Source organism: Macaca thibetana, chromosome 4 (assembly GCF_024542745.1).
Source record: "Macaca thibetana thibetana isolate TM-01 chromosome 4, ASM2454274v1, whole genome shotgun sequence".
In the NCBI taxonomy this organism is placed as follows: Eukaryota; Metazoa; Chordata; class Mammalia; order Primates; family Cercopithecidae; genus Macaca; species Macaca thibetana.
This window is the reverse complement of record NC_065581.1, coordinates 156802087-156818995: the sequence shown is the minus strand read 5'-3', so window position 1 is coordinate 156818995 and position 16909 is coordinate 156802087. Positions and strand designations below refer to the sequence as shown.

The window sequence follows — 16909 nt, the reverse complement described above, 5'->3', positions numbered from 1 at the left end:
CCCTCCTTAACATCAGTTCTTAGCTAACCCTGAAGATGCCTGGAAGGACAGTTTATTTTCTCAGATTCAGAACAACAACAGCATTTACAACAAGGGATGTTTTCCACATCTTTCTTTTGCTGAAGCCCAGATTGGCTTGAGAATAATGCTCGTATCTCAGTAGTGGACTGAATTAGTAGTGGACTGGAGTAGACCAGACCTAGCAGAGCTTCACCTAAGCTAGGCCAAAAGCAGAGTATCAGGTAGGAGCAAAGTGAACATGGAAGGATTTGCCAGAAAACTAGCCCGCTGTCATTTGTCTCCCAGTGGTGCATGTAGGAACTTATAAATGTTTGTGACTTGAATGCATGAGACATCAAAAAGTCATTTGCATCTTTAAATTGTGTTATAATCAGAAATTGAGCCATTTCTTACACTAGTAGTTTTAGAGTTTTAAGCACACCCCCATCTTATTGAGATACTTAAATAGGCTTAATTATGCTAGTAAACTGAGCAAGTTGATGTATTATACTTTAGGTTGCTGAGATTCTTTTGCAAATCAGCTAAAGACATTTCAAAAACCATTTTCATTTAAAGAGAATTTATGGGTGCTAATATATAGTTCCGTTTTTTAGTTTTTAAAGATCTTCTTAGAAACCTGAAATGATCTACTTTTATCAAAAAGTGGTCCATGTTGAGAATGCTATAATGCCAGTTTTTAAAAGATGTAATTATGCTCAGCATTCCAGCTGGAATCATTGTTTCTGATTCTATCATTTTGGGAGATAATAATGCAATGGTGGGGGGAACGGAGAGAAACAGGAAAAGTAGTATTCCTGCATTTTAAACAAATTGAAAACAACACTTTTTATTTTAACAGCACCACCCTTATTATCTAATTGTCCTAGTGGAAATGATGCCAGAGTAGCAGGTGGATAGTGACCCAGAAAGGCAGAGGACGTGCTATTTCAATGTATAACTTTGATGAGAATCACCTTGGATCATTTTTTAATGCTAGAATTTTGATATCATAGGGAACAAAGGATAATGCTAAAATCATTAAATCAAAATATTTGGAATGATGGATGACATACATTCTTTTAGTTTGCATTAAAGGAATAGTTTTGATAACAGTTTTGAAAGCAAATATCTACAATGCAAATATGCAGATATTTTTGAATAATTTTAGGTTTAGTTCAAAAGTAAAAGTAATACAGTAATTAGTCACCTTACCAAATTTTTTTCTGTTTTTTTCCAACTTTTCATTTTGAAAAATTTCAGCAATATACTTAGATCCACTAATGGTTAACATTTTGCCACATTTGTTTAACCTTCCCTCTAAATATCTTATTTTCTGGAACCATCTACAAGTAAGTTGTATCATAACACTTGACCCCTAAATATATCACATATAACGCCTCACAAGGACCTTTTCCTGCATAACTATATTATCATCATCGCATTCCAGAAATTTAACACTCATTTAGTAATGTTATCTAACCTTCCAGGTTCAAATGGTTCTTGTGCCTCAGCCTCCTGAGTAGCTGGGACTACAGGCACGTGCCACCACACCCGACTAATTGTTGTATTTTTAGTAGAGATGGGGTTTCACTACTATGTTGGCCAGGGTGGTCTCAAACTCTTGGCTTCAAGTGATCTGCCCATGTTGGTCTTCCAAAGTGCTGGAATTACAGGTGTGAGCCACTGTACCCAGGCAGAAAATAAATTCTTTAATTTTTTTTTTTTTTTTTTTGAGACAGTCTTGCTCTGTTGCCCAGCCTGGAATGCAGTGGCATGATCTCTGCACACTGCAACCTTTGCCTACTGGGTTCAAGTGATTCTCCCACCTCAGTCTCCCGTGCAGCTGGGATTACAGGTGTGCGCCACCACGCCTGGCTAAGTTTTGTATTTTTAGTAGAAATGGGGTTTCACCATGTTGGCCAGGCTGGTTTCGAACTCCTCACCTCCCGCCTTGGCCTCCCAAAGTGCTGGATTACAGGTGTGAACTACTGAAATTCTTTTAAATTATTTTTTAGTTTTTAATTTTTGTGGGTACATAGTAGGTGTATCTATTTATGGGGTACATGGGATGTTTTGATACAGGCATGCAATGTGAAATAATCACATCATGGAGAATGGGATATCTGGCCCCTCAAACATTTATCTTTTGTGTTATAATCAAATTATATACTCTTTTAGTTATTTTAAAATCTACAATTAAGTTATTGACTATAGTCATTCTGTTGTGCTATCAAATAGTAGAACTTATTCTATTTTTTTGTACCCATTAACCATCCCCACCTCCGCCGCCACCCCAGCCTCTCACTACCCTTCCTAGTCTCTGGTAACCATCTTTCTACTCTCTATGTTCATGAGTTCAATTGCTTTGATTTTTAGATCCCACAAATAAGTGAGAATATGTGGTGTTTGTCTTTTTGTGCCTGGCTTATTTCACTTAATGTAATGACCTCCAGTTTCATTCATGTTGTTGCAAATAACAGGATCTCATTCTTTTTTATGGCTGAATAGGACTCCTAACTGATGCAATTTTTTTTTTTTTTTTTTTTTTTTTGCAGTTTATTTGCTGTTTTTCCTTCCTTAGGATTTTTTCTAATAGAAAGTTTTAATTTCAGTGGTCTTTTTTGTTTGTTTGTTTTTTGTTTTTTGAGATGGAGTCTCACTCTGTTGTCGAGTCTGGAGTGCAGTAGTGTGATCTCAGCTTACTGCAACCTCCACTTCCCAAGTTCAAGCGATTCTCCTGCCTCAGCCTCTCCCAAGTGGCTGGGATTACGGGTGTGCGCCACCACAGCCAGCTAATTTTTGCATTTTTAGTAAAGACAGGGTCTCACCATATTGGTCAGGCTGGTCTCGAACTCCTGACCTCAAGTGATCTGCCAGCCTCAGCCTCCCAAAGTGCTGGGATTACAGGTGTGAGCTGCCACACCCTGCCTTAATTTCACTATTTTTAATGTATCTATTTTTTTCCCTTGTGGTCTCTGGGCCTATGTCTTGTGAAATATTACACTTTAAGATTGTAAAAGTAAATTAATTGGAAAACATTTTATAAATCAACAGCTTTATAAGCTGTTGATAAGAAGGATTACAAGAGAAGAGGAATTTGATTTGATGGGCCCTGGTTCCTGAGAAGGTAGATGAGGTATGAAATTAAATACTGATAGAAGGTTGGAAGAAAGACAGGAAGAAGAATCGTTTTCCTTTGTAACAGGAGGAATGTCACAGGAGGGAGGAATGGATGGGTGCAGATGTGGGTGGGATTGCAGTTTCACATAGGAAGTTGAAGGACTTTCAACCCAATGCCTTCTGTTCTCTCTTTATGAAGAAGTAGGAGACATCTTCTGAAAGTGATGAGTGAAATGTAGTTTTACTTAATGGGAAGTAAGAAGGTTCCAGAGATTCTTTGCAGAGACACAGTGAACTCACCAGGGAAACAGAATTGTTGACAGTATGGAGGGCCCAGAGAGAGGGTCCACTCTGCACGACTGTCAGACTTTTTTCAGCAATCCTCAGCAATCTGGGTGAAGTTCATGGAAGGGTATATATTTTAGTATGAGATTTTTCTATTTTTAGCTATCTTTTTATCATTTATTTATTTATTTTTTAAATTTTTTAATTTTTTTATTTTTTTGAGACGGAGTCTCGCTCTGTCGCCCAGGCTGGAGTGCAGTGGTGTGATCTCGGCTCACTGCAAGCTCCGCTTCCCGGGTTCACGCCATTCTCCTGCCTCAGCCTCCCGAGTAGCTGGGACTACAGGCGCCCGCCACCACGCCCGGCTAATTTTTTGTATTTTTAGTAGAGACGGGGTTTCACCGTGGGTTTCACCGTGGTCTCGATCTCCTGACCTTGTGATCCGCCCGCCTTGGCCTCCCAAAGTGCTGGGATTACAGGTGTGAGCCACCGCGCCCGGCTCTTTTTATCATTTATATATAATTTTATTAAATTATGGTTAGAGTACATTCGATTCGTTGGAATTTATTGAAGTTTTCTTTCTGGCTTAGCATATGGACTATATTTGAAATCATGCTGCTTGTTCTTGAATGTATTCTTGGTTTGTTGGGTTTAGAGTTTATATGGATATAAATTGCTTGAACTTACTAATTGTATTGTTCAGATCTTTGAGAGGGATGTGTCAAAGGGTGTGGTGTTTCTTTTTCCACGAATTACAGGTCTGAGTATAAACAGGTATTGGTAAGCACATTATGCTTGCAGTTTTTTTTTTTTTTTTTTTTTTGAGACGGAGTCTCGCTGTGTCGCCCAGGCTGGAGTGCAGTGGCCGGATCTCAGCTCACTTATGCTTGCAGTTTTTGACGTGATTACACATGCAGAAGTGAGCAGTGACGGGGAAATTCTCTATGCTGGGCCCTGCACCCAACGGATGAGACAGCAGGTTGGAGAGTTGAGAGGGCTTACCCAGGGTCACCTAGCTAATCAATAGCCAGCCAGGATTTGTACCTAGATCTTTTGGGTTCAACTCTAATACTCTTCTGCCATATCTCTTATGCTTGGTGGAGGTAGGTGGTAGGTTATCACCATCTTCCAACGTCATCCTTAAGCTTACGATCTATCTGCGCAATCTAAAAGGTGATGTCACTGGATCCTCATCAAAAGCCCATTAGAGAAGGTGTCATCATCCTACTTTACAAACTCCCTAAGATACAGGTAACTTGTGACAAATCTTATAACTGGTCACTAGAGAAACTTAATCATTTCAGATTTTAAAGTCTGAGTCTAATGTTACGTGTGTGCATTTTGGGAGTCCGGAATGTATCAGAGTCCTGGCAGAAAACAATTCACAGTAGATGTTTCAATAAAGACCAAATTTAGAGACTACATAGAGAGGCATGGGCAGGCTTAAGGTAGCAAACAAGGGATGGAAGGGCAAAGGAGGAGACTGGTGAGAGCTGGAGCTGTGGCCTGAGGGATGGGCTGCTTGTTGGTCTGGAGGGATGTGGCTCTACTGAGACACATCTCTGAAGCAGAGAGGGATGGGAGAGAACGACCCATCCCTTTCTATGCCCTCTCTCCTATTTCCTGCAAGGAATGCGTCCCATGGGCTCAACCAGCCAGGAGCCAGCCAGAAAGGTCAGTCTCTTGGGGCACAGACAGGAGGGAGAAGGCATCAGGGGAGGGGAGCACATGAAGAATAACCAGCACCAAGAAATAGTGTAAGTGTGGAGTTCACTGTGATTTCTGAGACATAAGGACAAGTTTTAGGGAATTAAATTTAAGGAAGGAAATTTAATAGAACAGAAAAATAGCGTTAAGTTGTGAGAAATCTAAACTAGGAGCATGCAAATGATGTGGGTTCCTAAGGGACAGTCATTTTGAAGAAAACTGTGTAAACCTTCCTCTCCCCGAAATCACTACTATTAATAAAGAATTCAAAAACTTCTTTAGGACCCATTTTATAGCCTTCTGATTAGTCTTACTTTTCTCCATTTGATTCTCTGATTTTTCCCTTAAGACATAGATTTTTAAGTGCCTTAAAATAATTTCAATAATTATTAGAAAACTGAAATTTTTATGAGGAGGAAATTAGCTTGTTTCCCCAAGTAAAAATAAGTGGAGTATATAATATTGTTTAGATAGACTATATCTATGTCTAATGATTCTTGTTAGGAGGGTATCCATTTTGTTGATCAATTTGCTTATATTAAAATCTCCATCTTATACAGTATTCATGTGATACCAGCTATTTGTGATCTTAGATGTTTGAGGATCTTTTCTTTGGCACAGCAGTATCTCTTTGTCATCTTCTAAATATTACTATAAGATATAATACAACATAACAGATTATATATGTAATATAGAATGTGGTATTTGCTAAAGTGCTCTTTCTAAAATATATTGAGTTGAGAGGGAAAAATAGAAGAGAGGACCATGAGCGCAAATTTTCTCTCTTTTTATTTTTTATTTTTTTGAGGTGGAGTCTTGCTGTGTCGCCCAGGCTGGAGTGCAATGGTGTGATCTCGGCTCACTGCAACCTCTGCCTCCCAGGTTCAAGCAATTATCCTGCCTCAGCCTCCTGAGTAGCCTGCTACCATGCCTGGCTAATTTTTGTATTTTTAGTAGAGACGGGGTTTCACCATGTTGGCCACTGGTTTTGAACTACTGACCTCAAGTGATCCGTCCACCTGGGCCTCCCAAAGTGCTAGGATTACAGGTGTGAGCCACCACACCTGGCCAACTTTTTTTTTTTTTTTATAGCAGCATTCAGCTCTCTCCATGCAATCTTCCCCTGCCCCCCCCCCCCCCATCTTTCTTCATTTCTTTTCCCTGAACTTCATTTATTCACCCTATCTTGATTATATCATGTAGCAGTATCAGAATAGGCCTTAAAACTATTCCCACAAAATGTATTGTGAAGAATTATGAATTGCTATGACACTCTCAGTTGCCTATACAAAATGCTGCTTTCAAAAAATTTCACATATGTAGAATATACTTAGAGATTATTAGGTTTTATGCAAGTTTTCCAATTTGAAGCTGTTCTAAAATTAAGAGCATAATGCTTTTTCTGGCACTTGAAAATAGAATAACCAGTGCATGATAATGGTTCATATAAGAAACAAAAAACCAAGAAAAATTAAGAAGTTTTGGCAGGAGTAGAAAACTGTTTTGAGTGGAGATTTAAGAATAGATGGGGAGTTAACATGCAGAGAGATACTAGGAAGCCATCCGGATGGCAGAGTCAAAGCAAAGAAGATCTTTTTGTCTGGCCTAGACTGTGAGTGAGGTCTAGAAGGCACAAGCTACATTTAATAGAGAAAGAAAGCAAAAAGGAACTAGAAAACAAGAGAGGTTTCTGAGGCAGGTTGGAATGAACCCATAAATTATAAAACAAAAGCAGGCCAGGTATGTATGGTGGCTCATGTTTGCAATCCCAGCACTTGGGGAGGCCTAGGCAGCAGTTTAAGACCAGACTGAGCAACATAGTGAGACCCCATCTCTACAGGGTAGTTTGTTTGTTTGCTTGTGTTTTGAGATGGAGTCTTGTTCTGTTGCCCAGGCTGGGTGCAGTGGTGTGATCTCTGCTCACTGCAACCTCTGCCTCCCGGTTCAAGCGATTCTCCCACCTCAGCCTCCCAAGTAGCTGAGATTACAGGCATGCACCACAACGCCCAACTAATTTTTGTATTTTCAGAAGAGACCGTTTGACCATGTTGGCCAGATTGGTCTTGAACTCCTGACCTCAAGTGATCTGCCTGCCTTGGCCTCCCAAAGTGCTAGGATTACAGGCATGAGCTATTGCACCCAGCCTACAGGAGAGTTTTTTTTAAATAAAAATTAGCTGGATGTAGTGGTGTCCGCCTGCCCCAGCTACTTAGGAGGCTGAGGCAAGAGGATTGCTTGAGTCCAGGAGTTCGAGGCCTGAGTGACAGAGTGAGACCCTGTCTCTAAAATAAATAAAATAAGACAAAACCAAAAGCATTATGGATGAAACCCTGAAAGCTAGGTTTTGAGAATGTTCTCTGCCAAATTATTGACCACTCTGGTTGATGCTAAGTGGCATAATCTTCACTTTTTTCTGTTTTACCCTCCCTTTCTGAACTCACTCCACCCTATCATACCTCGTTGTTTGCACAGGTGTTTAGGAACTGCTGCAGAGTCTGAAGGTTACTCTTCTAAGTGTAACAAAATTCAAGATGGTTATTTGGTTTGATAATAGCATTAGGTAAGAGAAGTTCCATTTTGCTTCATCTCCAGAGCCCTTCAGTTTCCAGTTTTGCTCTGGACCTGACTGCTTTCCTGACCTGCAGTGCCACTGTGGTCCTAGAAGCAGGCCTCCCTCTGACAAGCTTTTTTCCCTCCCAGGGGCCCTCTACATTTCCCAGAGCCTATGTTTTCTTCTTGCTGAGTGGGAAGTTTTTTTCATACCCTGAATGTATGAAAGGACAATTTTCCATTTTCACACTTGATGAATAGATTGGATGGATTAGTAGGAAATCATTTTTCTGCAATGGAAACAATTTCTTTTTTGTAAAGATGGTGTCTTGCTTTGTTGCCCAGGCTAATCTCAAACTCCTGGGCTCAAGCAATCCTAATGCCTCAGCCTCCCAAACATCATTTACTGAAGAGACAATTTCTTTCTCCCACTATGCTTTATATGGTTTTAGTAGCTTCTCTTATTTTTCCTCAGTATATTATTATATTGACTTCACTTTTATTTTTATTGATTGATTGTGATTGAGTGAGACAGTGTCTCATTCTGTTGCTCAGGCTGGAGTGCCGTGGTGTAATCTTGATTCACTGCAGTCTCCACCTCCTGGGCTCAAGCAGTCCTTCCACCTCAGCCTCCCAGGTAGCTGGGACTATAGGAGTACGCCACCATGCCCGGCTGATTTCTGTATTTTTTTGTAGAGATGGGGTTTTGCTATGTTGCCTAGCCTGGTCTCAAACTCCTGAGCTCAAACAATGTGCCCACCTTGGCCTCCCAAAGTACTGGGATTACAGGTGTGAGCCACTGTGCCCGGCCCACTTTTATTTTTTTTTGAGGTTTTTTTTTCTTTTTCTTTTTTTTTTTTAATGTCTGGATAGTCCTCTGTTTCCTCTGAGTTTCTTCCCCTCTGTATATTTGTTCTGGTCTCTGACTTTTATCTTGGAAGTTTCTTCCAAATATCTATTGACCATTGGTATTAACAAGCTGATTGAAGCTCCAGCTTGAGAGGTTTGGTGACTGGTGTGCTTTACCAGAAGGTAATCTGGTAGGGATCTAGGTCTTTCTTTGGGAGAAGCTTAACCAACATAAGTGCCTTTGGGCCTTTTTGTCTGGAGATCATTCAGTTTCTCCAGAAAAATTCTTCTACTGTACTCATTAATTGCTGAGAATGAGTCTAGCTGCCATTGTTTGGGGAGCCCATCTGGGAAAGAAGGGAAAGACTCCATGGATGGTAAATGGTAGAGGGGATGTACATTCAAGTTGTGTGACTGTGAACCCCTCGCGGCGGGCTACTATGGTTATTGCCTCCTGTATTGAATCCTAAGAGGGACTTCACAGCATTTTTTTCCAATTTTCTTTTGTGGTAAATACACACATAAGATTTACCATTTTTCATGTTTTAAGAGTACAGTTCAGTGGTATTAAATACATTCGTAATGTCATGCAACTATCACTGCCATTTATCTCCAGAACTCCTTTCATCTTGTAAAACTGAAACTCTGAACCCATTAAACAATAATTCCCCATTCCTTCCTCCGTCCAGCCCCTGGCAACCTCTTGTTCTACTTTTTTCTAATTGAGACGGGGTCTTGCTGTGTTGTCCAGGCTGCAGTACAGTGGTGTGAACACAGCTCACTGTAGCCTTGACCTCCTGGGTTCAAGCAGTCCTCTAACTTCAGTCCCCTGAGTAACTGGGGCCACAAGTACATGCCACCACATCTGGCCAATTCTTTTTAACTACTTGCAGAGATGAGGTCTCCCTATATTGTCCAGGCTGGTCTTGAACTCTTGGGCTCAAGTGATCCTCCCACCTCAGCCTCCCAGAGTGCTCAGATTATAGGTGTGAGCCACAGCGCCTGACTTCTACTTTCTGTCTCTTTAATTTTTCGCTCTTCTAAGTACCTCATGTAAGTGGAGTGATAGTATTTGTCTTTTTGTGACTGGTTTATGTCACCTAGCATAATGTCCTCAATGTTCATTCATGTATATGTTAGAGGTTTTTCCCTTTTTAAGGCTGCATAATATTTCAGTTTTATACATTTTTACATCAAGTTTTTTCTTATTGTATATAATAGTCCCTCTTGGTTGTGTATATAGGACAGTTAGGAAGACTATGTATATGATTATATTTAATTATTTGCATGGTAGAGATTTATAATTTGTTCTTAATTTGCAGCTTTTTTCAAGGAGCAAACCTCCCAGGGGCCTGTATGTTTATGGAGATGTTGGTAAGTGTGTTAAAATAAGTTTTGGGTGGGCAAAACAGAAAGTTTCTCAGCTTTTGCTCAGGGATAATTTCTATTTCTATTCCTCAATCTATTACCAGCAAGGGAATAGGATGAGGCAGGGTAAGGCAGGGAGAGAAGAAAGGGGAGAGAGGGCAGTATCTCAGCTTTTACTTTACTTCTCTTAGGATACGGCTATAGTCTAGGGCAGAATTAGTCACCATGTTAGGGTGCAAACATTATTTAATGTATAATGTAATTAATCTCAGGGAAGGAAATCATCTACAGATAGGTTATTAGACAAATCAGGATTCCATGACTCATTAACTCAGCTTAATACTTTTTAAAAAAATAAGCTGTTCTTTTTTACTTTTAATTTCCAGTAATATTTCTAGTCATAACCTAAGCACTAAGATGAATAATTTAGTCTTTATTATCTTTAATGTAGTTGATAGTAGATACTCTTAATGCATAAGTGGTAACATTTCCTTGGTCTCCCAGTTGTAGACATTGGGCAGAAAGACTCACATTTTGATGGAAACCTTCTGAGTCGTCACTTCTTTCCAGGTTTTCCTAATCATGTAGTGTCTTGCTTATGAAGTCTTCCCTGACCTCATTCTTACTGAAATATTCTGTTTTGTGGTTTCTATTTTCTTCAAACAAATCCTTTTCTCTTAGTCTTAAACCTCTCCTTGGCCACCCTCAGTCACTGATATCATGAAGGGGTTTCTACTTGGCTTTATTGCCTCCTTGCTTTCAATTATTTCTTTCGTGTCTTTTTAAATTTTTAAATTTTACTTTTTCTAATCCCTCAGTTTACTGTCAATCAATTATTTCTTCTACTGGCATACTCAAAACTCACATTCACATGTAACGAGGTCAGTTTTGTACTAGACTAATATTCACACTCTAGGCTCCCCTATAGCCACGACACATTTGCATTATGAGGGAGTAATGGCAGGGAATATTAGTAACATTTTTAGGAAAAGAAAAAAAGGGCATTGAATAAGTAGTTTTTTTGTTTGTTTGTTTTTGAGACGGAGTCTTGCTCTGTCACCCAGGCTGGTGCGGTGGCATGATCTCGGATCACTGCAAGCTCTGCCTCCCGGGTTCACGCCATTCTCCTGCCTCAGCCTCCCAAGTAGCTGGGACTACAGGTGCCTGCCACCAAGTCCGGCTAATTTTTTGAGTTTTTAGTAGAGATGGAGTTTCACCGTGTTAGCCAGGATGGTCTCGATCTCCTGACCTTGTGATCCGCCCTCCTCAGCCTTCCAAAGTGCTGGGATTACAGGCGTGAGCCATGGCGCCTGGCCGAATAAGTAGTTTTAATGCCTTAAAGATAAAACTGTTCCTTTCTAAACTGTTCTTTCTTTTTCTAATTTGTTTACTGATGCCTTGCATTGAATATCCGTTTTATATTTCCAGATTTAGCTAATCTAATAAAAGAATAATTTAGTTCACAAAAGTGAACATTAGAGATTGCCCCTTAAAATTCCTTAAGTTCTTGAAATTACAGAAAAGAAGCTCAAACTATTCTTTTTCTTAGTTCATTGGCTAATTGGTACTTTTGAGACCAATGTATACTTACTTCTTATTTAGAAAGCAATTTATAATAGACACTTGATCAATTTTATGTTCCTGCACCTTTGGGCACCATTAAAGATTCTCATCCTGTTGTCAGGGCTCATTCTCTGCTTCCTGAGAACATTTACTTCCAGTACCTTCACTTTCATATTAAGTCATTGCTAAAATCAACAACTTTGTTCCTCCTGTTACCTTAACCAGCTGACCATAAATGGAGATGGTTGATAAAGCACAACTGCTTCCACTTCTGTAAAAGGACTTTTTTTTTAAACCCTATGAACGTTGTTGGATTTTAATTTAGAAAATACAGCCATATGGTAACTAACTGAAGGGAAGCACATTACAAGTTATTCATCTGAGTGTTTGAAAGCAAGAGAAAAGATGTGATAGTACGGGATGTTCATATAGTTTGGGTGTGTGGCAACCTTTGTTTGGAAACATCCTTATAATATAGAGAGGAGAAGAGAAAGGAATTCTGAAATGGGAAGTGAGATGAACATTTTGGTGGCTATAGTAAGTTTAGTTCAGACCACTTATAAAATAGGTAATCTGCCAGGCATGATGGCTCATACCTGTAATCCCAGCACTTTGGGAGGCCGAGGTGGGTGGATTGCTTGAGCCCAGGAGTTCAAGACCAGCCTGGGCAACATGGCAAAACTCTGTCTCCACAAAAAATACAAAAATTAGCCTGGCATGGTGGCATGTGCCTATAGTCCCAACTACTCCAGAGGCTGAGGTGGAAGGATCACTTGAGCCTGGGAGGTCAAGGCTGCAGTGAGCCATGACTATGCCACTGCACTCCAGTCTGGGCAACAGAGTGAGACCCCCATCTCAAAAATGAAATAAAATAGGTAATAAAAGATGAAGTTTTCATCTGGGGGGCTCTCTGGGAGAATAGCCTCAAAATGCCACCGTAAGCTCTTATTCTTTATTCTTTTCCTTTTTTGGACTTGGGAAACAGGTACTAACTTTTAAGAAGGCTGGGCATGGTGGCTCATGCCTGTAATATCAGCACTTTGGGAGGCTGAGGTAGGATAATTTCTTAAGACCAGAAGTTTGAGACTAGCCTGGACAACAAGGTGAGACCCCGTCTCTACAAAAAAATTTAAAAATTAGCTGAGCATGGTGGTGTGTGCCTGTAGTTCCAGGTACTCAGTAGGATGTGGTGGGAGGATCACTTGAGCCTGGGAGATCAAGGTTGCAGTGAGTTGAGATTGCACCACTACACTCCAGCCTGGGCTACAGAGTGAGGCCCTATCTTAAAAATAGATAAATAAATAAATTGGGCTAGGGGCAGTGGCCTACGCCTATAATCCCAGCAACTTTGGGAGGCTGAGCGGGGCGGATCATTGAGGTCAGGAGTTTCAGACCAGCCTGGCCAAAATGGCGAAACCCTGTCTCTACTAAAAATACAAAAATTAGCCTGGCATGGTGGTGGGTGCCTGTAGTCACAGCTACTCAGGAGACTGAGGCAGAAGAATTGCTTGAACCCGGGAGGTAGAGGTTACAGTGAGCTGAGATCGCACCACTGCACTCCAGCCTGGGCAACAGAGCAAGACTGTCTCAAAATAAATAAATAAATACATGAATAAATAAAATAAAATAAAAATAAAATAAAAATAAATAAACATGCTTGAGCTTAGGATTTCGAGACCAGCCTGGGCAACATAGTGAGACCTCCTCTCTTATGTTTTTTGTTTTTTAAGAAAAATTTAAATAAATAATTTTTAAGGAGACTTCATGGGATAGAGAATACCTACCTGGTAGCACTCCCTTCCCACTCTCCATTCTTGCACTCTATTTGGGCTTTGTCCTGCTCACTTCACCTCTTTCTTCACAGATGTGTTGAGAGGATTGACCCAGGTGGAACCTAAATCCTGGGAACTGCAGTAGGGTTGATGTATGAGTTGGAGGGATTATTATCATGGTTCAATCTTGAAATGAATTATTTTTGTTGTAAAATGTTTATCACATCTCATATAGAAGCCAAAAGCTGTGGTAGTAGTATTTTGTGGCTTCATTCATACCCAACAGCTGACTTTCTCACAACAGAGCCTCAGCTCTTGACCAGCCGACTGTGGTGGTGATGGCAGGGTTAATGAATTCTCTGGTACACTAGAAGAGAATAAAAGTACATTTTGCTTATCAGCCCCTTTTCTGCTGCCTCCTGGTTTCACCTCACATGTTTCACATTGACACAGATTCTAATTTCACCAGTTGAAAGGTAGGCTGGTTTTAAGGTTAGGAGTTAGGAAGCATAGTTCTCCCTGGCTTGGATGCAGGGATACATGTGCCTACTACACACCTCAGCTGTATTATAGAACCTGTTGCTCCTGTGCTACAAACCTGTACAGCGTGTTACTGTATTGAATACTGTAGGCACTTGTAACACTATGGTATTTGTTTATTTACACATATCTAAACAGAGAAGGTGCAGTAATAATACAGTATAATAGATAAAATATGGGATGCCTGTTTGACTATGAATGAGTCAGTGAGTGAGTGGTGAATGAATATGAAGGCCGAGGACATTTCTGTATGCTACTTTATACAAGATGTTATCAGTGCTGTGTACTTGAGCTACATGAAATTTATTTAAAAAAAATTAATTGTGCTTCCATGTTAGGATAGCTATGACATCACTAAGTGATAGAAATTTTTCAGCTTCTTCATAATCTTTTGGGACCACCATTGGATATGTTGTCCATTGATTGTTGACCAAAATGTCATTATATGCGTTACTGTTTATAGAAATGCAGTTGATTTTTTGATGACCTTGTATCCTATGATCTTGCTAAATTTAATTATTAACTCTAGTGGTGATTTGGTAGATTCTTTAGGATTTTTTTTTTGTGTATATACAATTAGGTTATCTGCCAATAAACACAATTTTACTTCTTTAAAGTTTTATGCATTTTATTTCTTTTTGCTGCCTCCTTGCACCAGCTAGGACTCCCAGTACAATGTTGAATAGAAATAGTGAGTGTAGACATCCTTTTCTGTGTCAAATTGGAGGGGAGAAGTGTTCAGTCTTTTACAAATAAGCATATTAACTGTATGTTTTAAAAAATGTATTCAATCGTTTTTATTATGGTAAAACACATAACATAAAATTTTCCCTTTTAAACATTTCCAGCATATAATTCAGTATCATTAAGTCTGTTCACATTGTTGTACAACTATTACCACCATCCATTTTCAGAACATGAGTGTAGACATCCTTGCCTTTGTCAAATTGTAGGGGAGAAGTGTTCAGTCTTTTACCGTTAAGCATATTAACTATAGGTTTTAAAAAATGTATTCAATTGTTTTTATTATGGTAAAACACATTACATACAATTTACCCTTTTAAACATTTTCAGTGTGTGATTCAGTAGCATTAAGTCTGTTCATATTGTTGTACAACTATTACCACCATCCATCTTCAGAACATTTTTATCTTCCCAAACTGAAACTCTGTGTCCATTAAACAACAACTTCCTATTCTACCTCTCTCCCACATTTTCCACATCCCACCCTCTGACTACCCTGGCCTGGCAACCACCATTCTACTTTCTGTCTTTATGAATTTGATTATTCTTCAATACCTTATATAAATGGAATCATACAATATTTTTCCTTTTGGGTCTGGATTATTTTACTTAGCAAAATATCTTCAAGATTCATCCATATTATTGCACATTGCATATGAGTTGGATTCCTTTTTAAGGCTGAATAATATACTTGGTATTCATGGGGGATTGGTTTCAGGATCCCCTTGGATACCAAAATTTGAGAATGCTCAAGTCCCTTATGTAAAATGGTGTAGCCTTTGCATATAAACTTTGTGTGTTGTCCTGTATACTTTAAATCCTCTAGATTACTTATAACAATGTAAGTGGTACATAAATGCTATAATAGTTGTTATACTGTATTGTTTTTTGTTTATATTATGAGGATAGGATGATTATTACTATTTTGAGGCAGAATCTCGCTCTGTCACCCAGGTCCTGAAGTGTAGTGGCATGATCTCAGCACACTGCATCTTCCACCTTCCGGGCTGAAGTGATCATCCTGCCTCAGCTTTTTGAATAGCTGGGACTACAGGCATGCACCACAATGCCCAGCTAATTTTTATATTTTTTTGTAGAGATGGGATTTTGCCATGTCACCCAGGCTGGTCTCAATCTCCTGGACTCAAGTAATCTGCCTGCCTTGGACTCCCAAATTGCTGGGATTATAGGCGTAAGCCAATCCACCTGTTCCTTATTTTTTATTTTAAAAATAATTTTGATCCACTGTTGGTTGAATCCCGGGATGTGGAAACTAGATACAGAGGGCCAACTGTATCATTTTATGTATATACCACTTTTTGTTTGTCCATTCATCCATTAATGGATGTTTGGGTTGTTCTATCTTTTGACTATTGTGAATAATTCTGCTGTAAATATTGAGGTGTAAGTGTTTGTTTGAATCCCTGCTTTCAGTTGTTTTGTGCATATACTCAGAAGTGGAATTGCTGGATCCTATGGTCACACTATGTTTAGTTATTTATTTTTTTGGACACAAAGTCTCTCTCTGTTGCCCAGGCTGGAGTGCAGTAGCACGATCATAGCTCACTGCAACCTTGAACTCCTGGGCTCAAGCAATCCTCCCATTTCAGCCTCCCGAGTAGCTGGGACTACAGGCATGCACCACCAAACCTGGCTAATATTTTAAATTTTTAGTAGAGATGAGATCTTGCTATGTTGCCCAGGCTGGTCTTCTTGAACTCCTAGTCTCAAGCAATTCTCCCTCCTAGGCCTCCCAAAGTGCTGAAATTATAGGCGTGAACCACTGCACTTGGCCTGTGTTTAATTTTTTCAAGAACTGTCATAGTGTTTTCCACAGTGACAGTACCATTGTTATGCTCACTAGCAATGCACAGGTTCCAATTTTTATACATCCTTGCTAACACTTGTTATTTTCTGTTTCTTTTTTTTTAATAGTCGTTCTAATGTAAGTAAAGTGATATCTTGTAGTTTTGATTTGCTTTACCCTAATGATTAATTAATGTATTTTTGGTTAGATAATTCATGACTTTATTCTGAATCTATAAGTATACTACACTGCATGCAGCAGAATTTGAAACTTTGTTAACTTTTCTGGGTAAATATAATTACTTAAAATCTACTGCTAATCACTATATCAAGAGATACCGTACTGAATATTTTTGCAATGAATGACTTGCCATCAAAATGACTTCTTCATAAAAAAATGTTTGGTGGATTGTTTTTTCATATACAAAAGCACTCTGACATTCAAATGGCATGGGCCCAGTGTCATCTTGTGGCATGGAGGAAACCCAAAAGATAAGATTTAGATCTTCTTACTTTCTGAAGTGCCTTTGGATTCTATTAATTGCAAAGGAATTACTAGACAAGAAGTAATCTTGTGGTGGTGGGAGACGAGGAAGTAGGGAGGA

The 16909-nt window shown here is 39.4% G+C and overlaps 2 protein-coding genes across 33 annotated transcripts in view; one reads left to right on the top strand and one right to left on the bottom strand.

Annotated features, from left to right (window-relative positions):
* The window catches only part of SNX3 (sorting nexin 3), a 1122685-nt gene that overhangs the window by 122842 nt on the left and 982934 nt on the right, over positions 1 to 16909 (bottom strand). Inside the window, exon 1 of one of the 29 annotated variants that reach the window (XM_050789178.1) lies at positions 6245 to 6254. The exons of the other annotated variants lie outside the window; for them this stretch is intronic. The gene's annotated coding sequence lies outside the window, so the exon portion shown is untranslated. Of the gene's footprint in view, positions 1 to 6244; positions 6255 to 16909 lie in introns of those variants that run through there. 29 annotated transcript variants of the gene reach the window in all.
* AFG1L (AFG1 like ATPase) overlaps positions 1 to 16909 on the top strand; it is a 221623-nt gene that overhangs the window by 42905 nt on the left and 161809 nt on the right. For all 4 annotated transcript variants that reach the window (XR_007725281.1, XM_050789142.1, XM_050789144.1 and 1 more), the window contains one exon: positions 9834 to 9885. Coding sequence is in view for 3 of the 4 variants with exons in the window: in XM_050789142.1 (XP_050645099.1) it covers positions 9834 to 9885 (52 nt within the window). In the remaining variant the exon portion in view is untranslated. The remainder of the gene's footprint in view (positions 1 to 9833; positions 9886 to 16909) is intronic.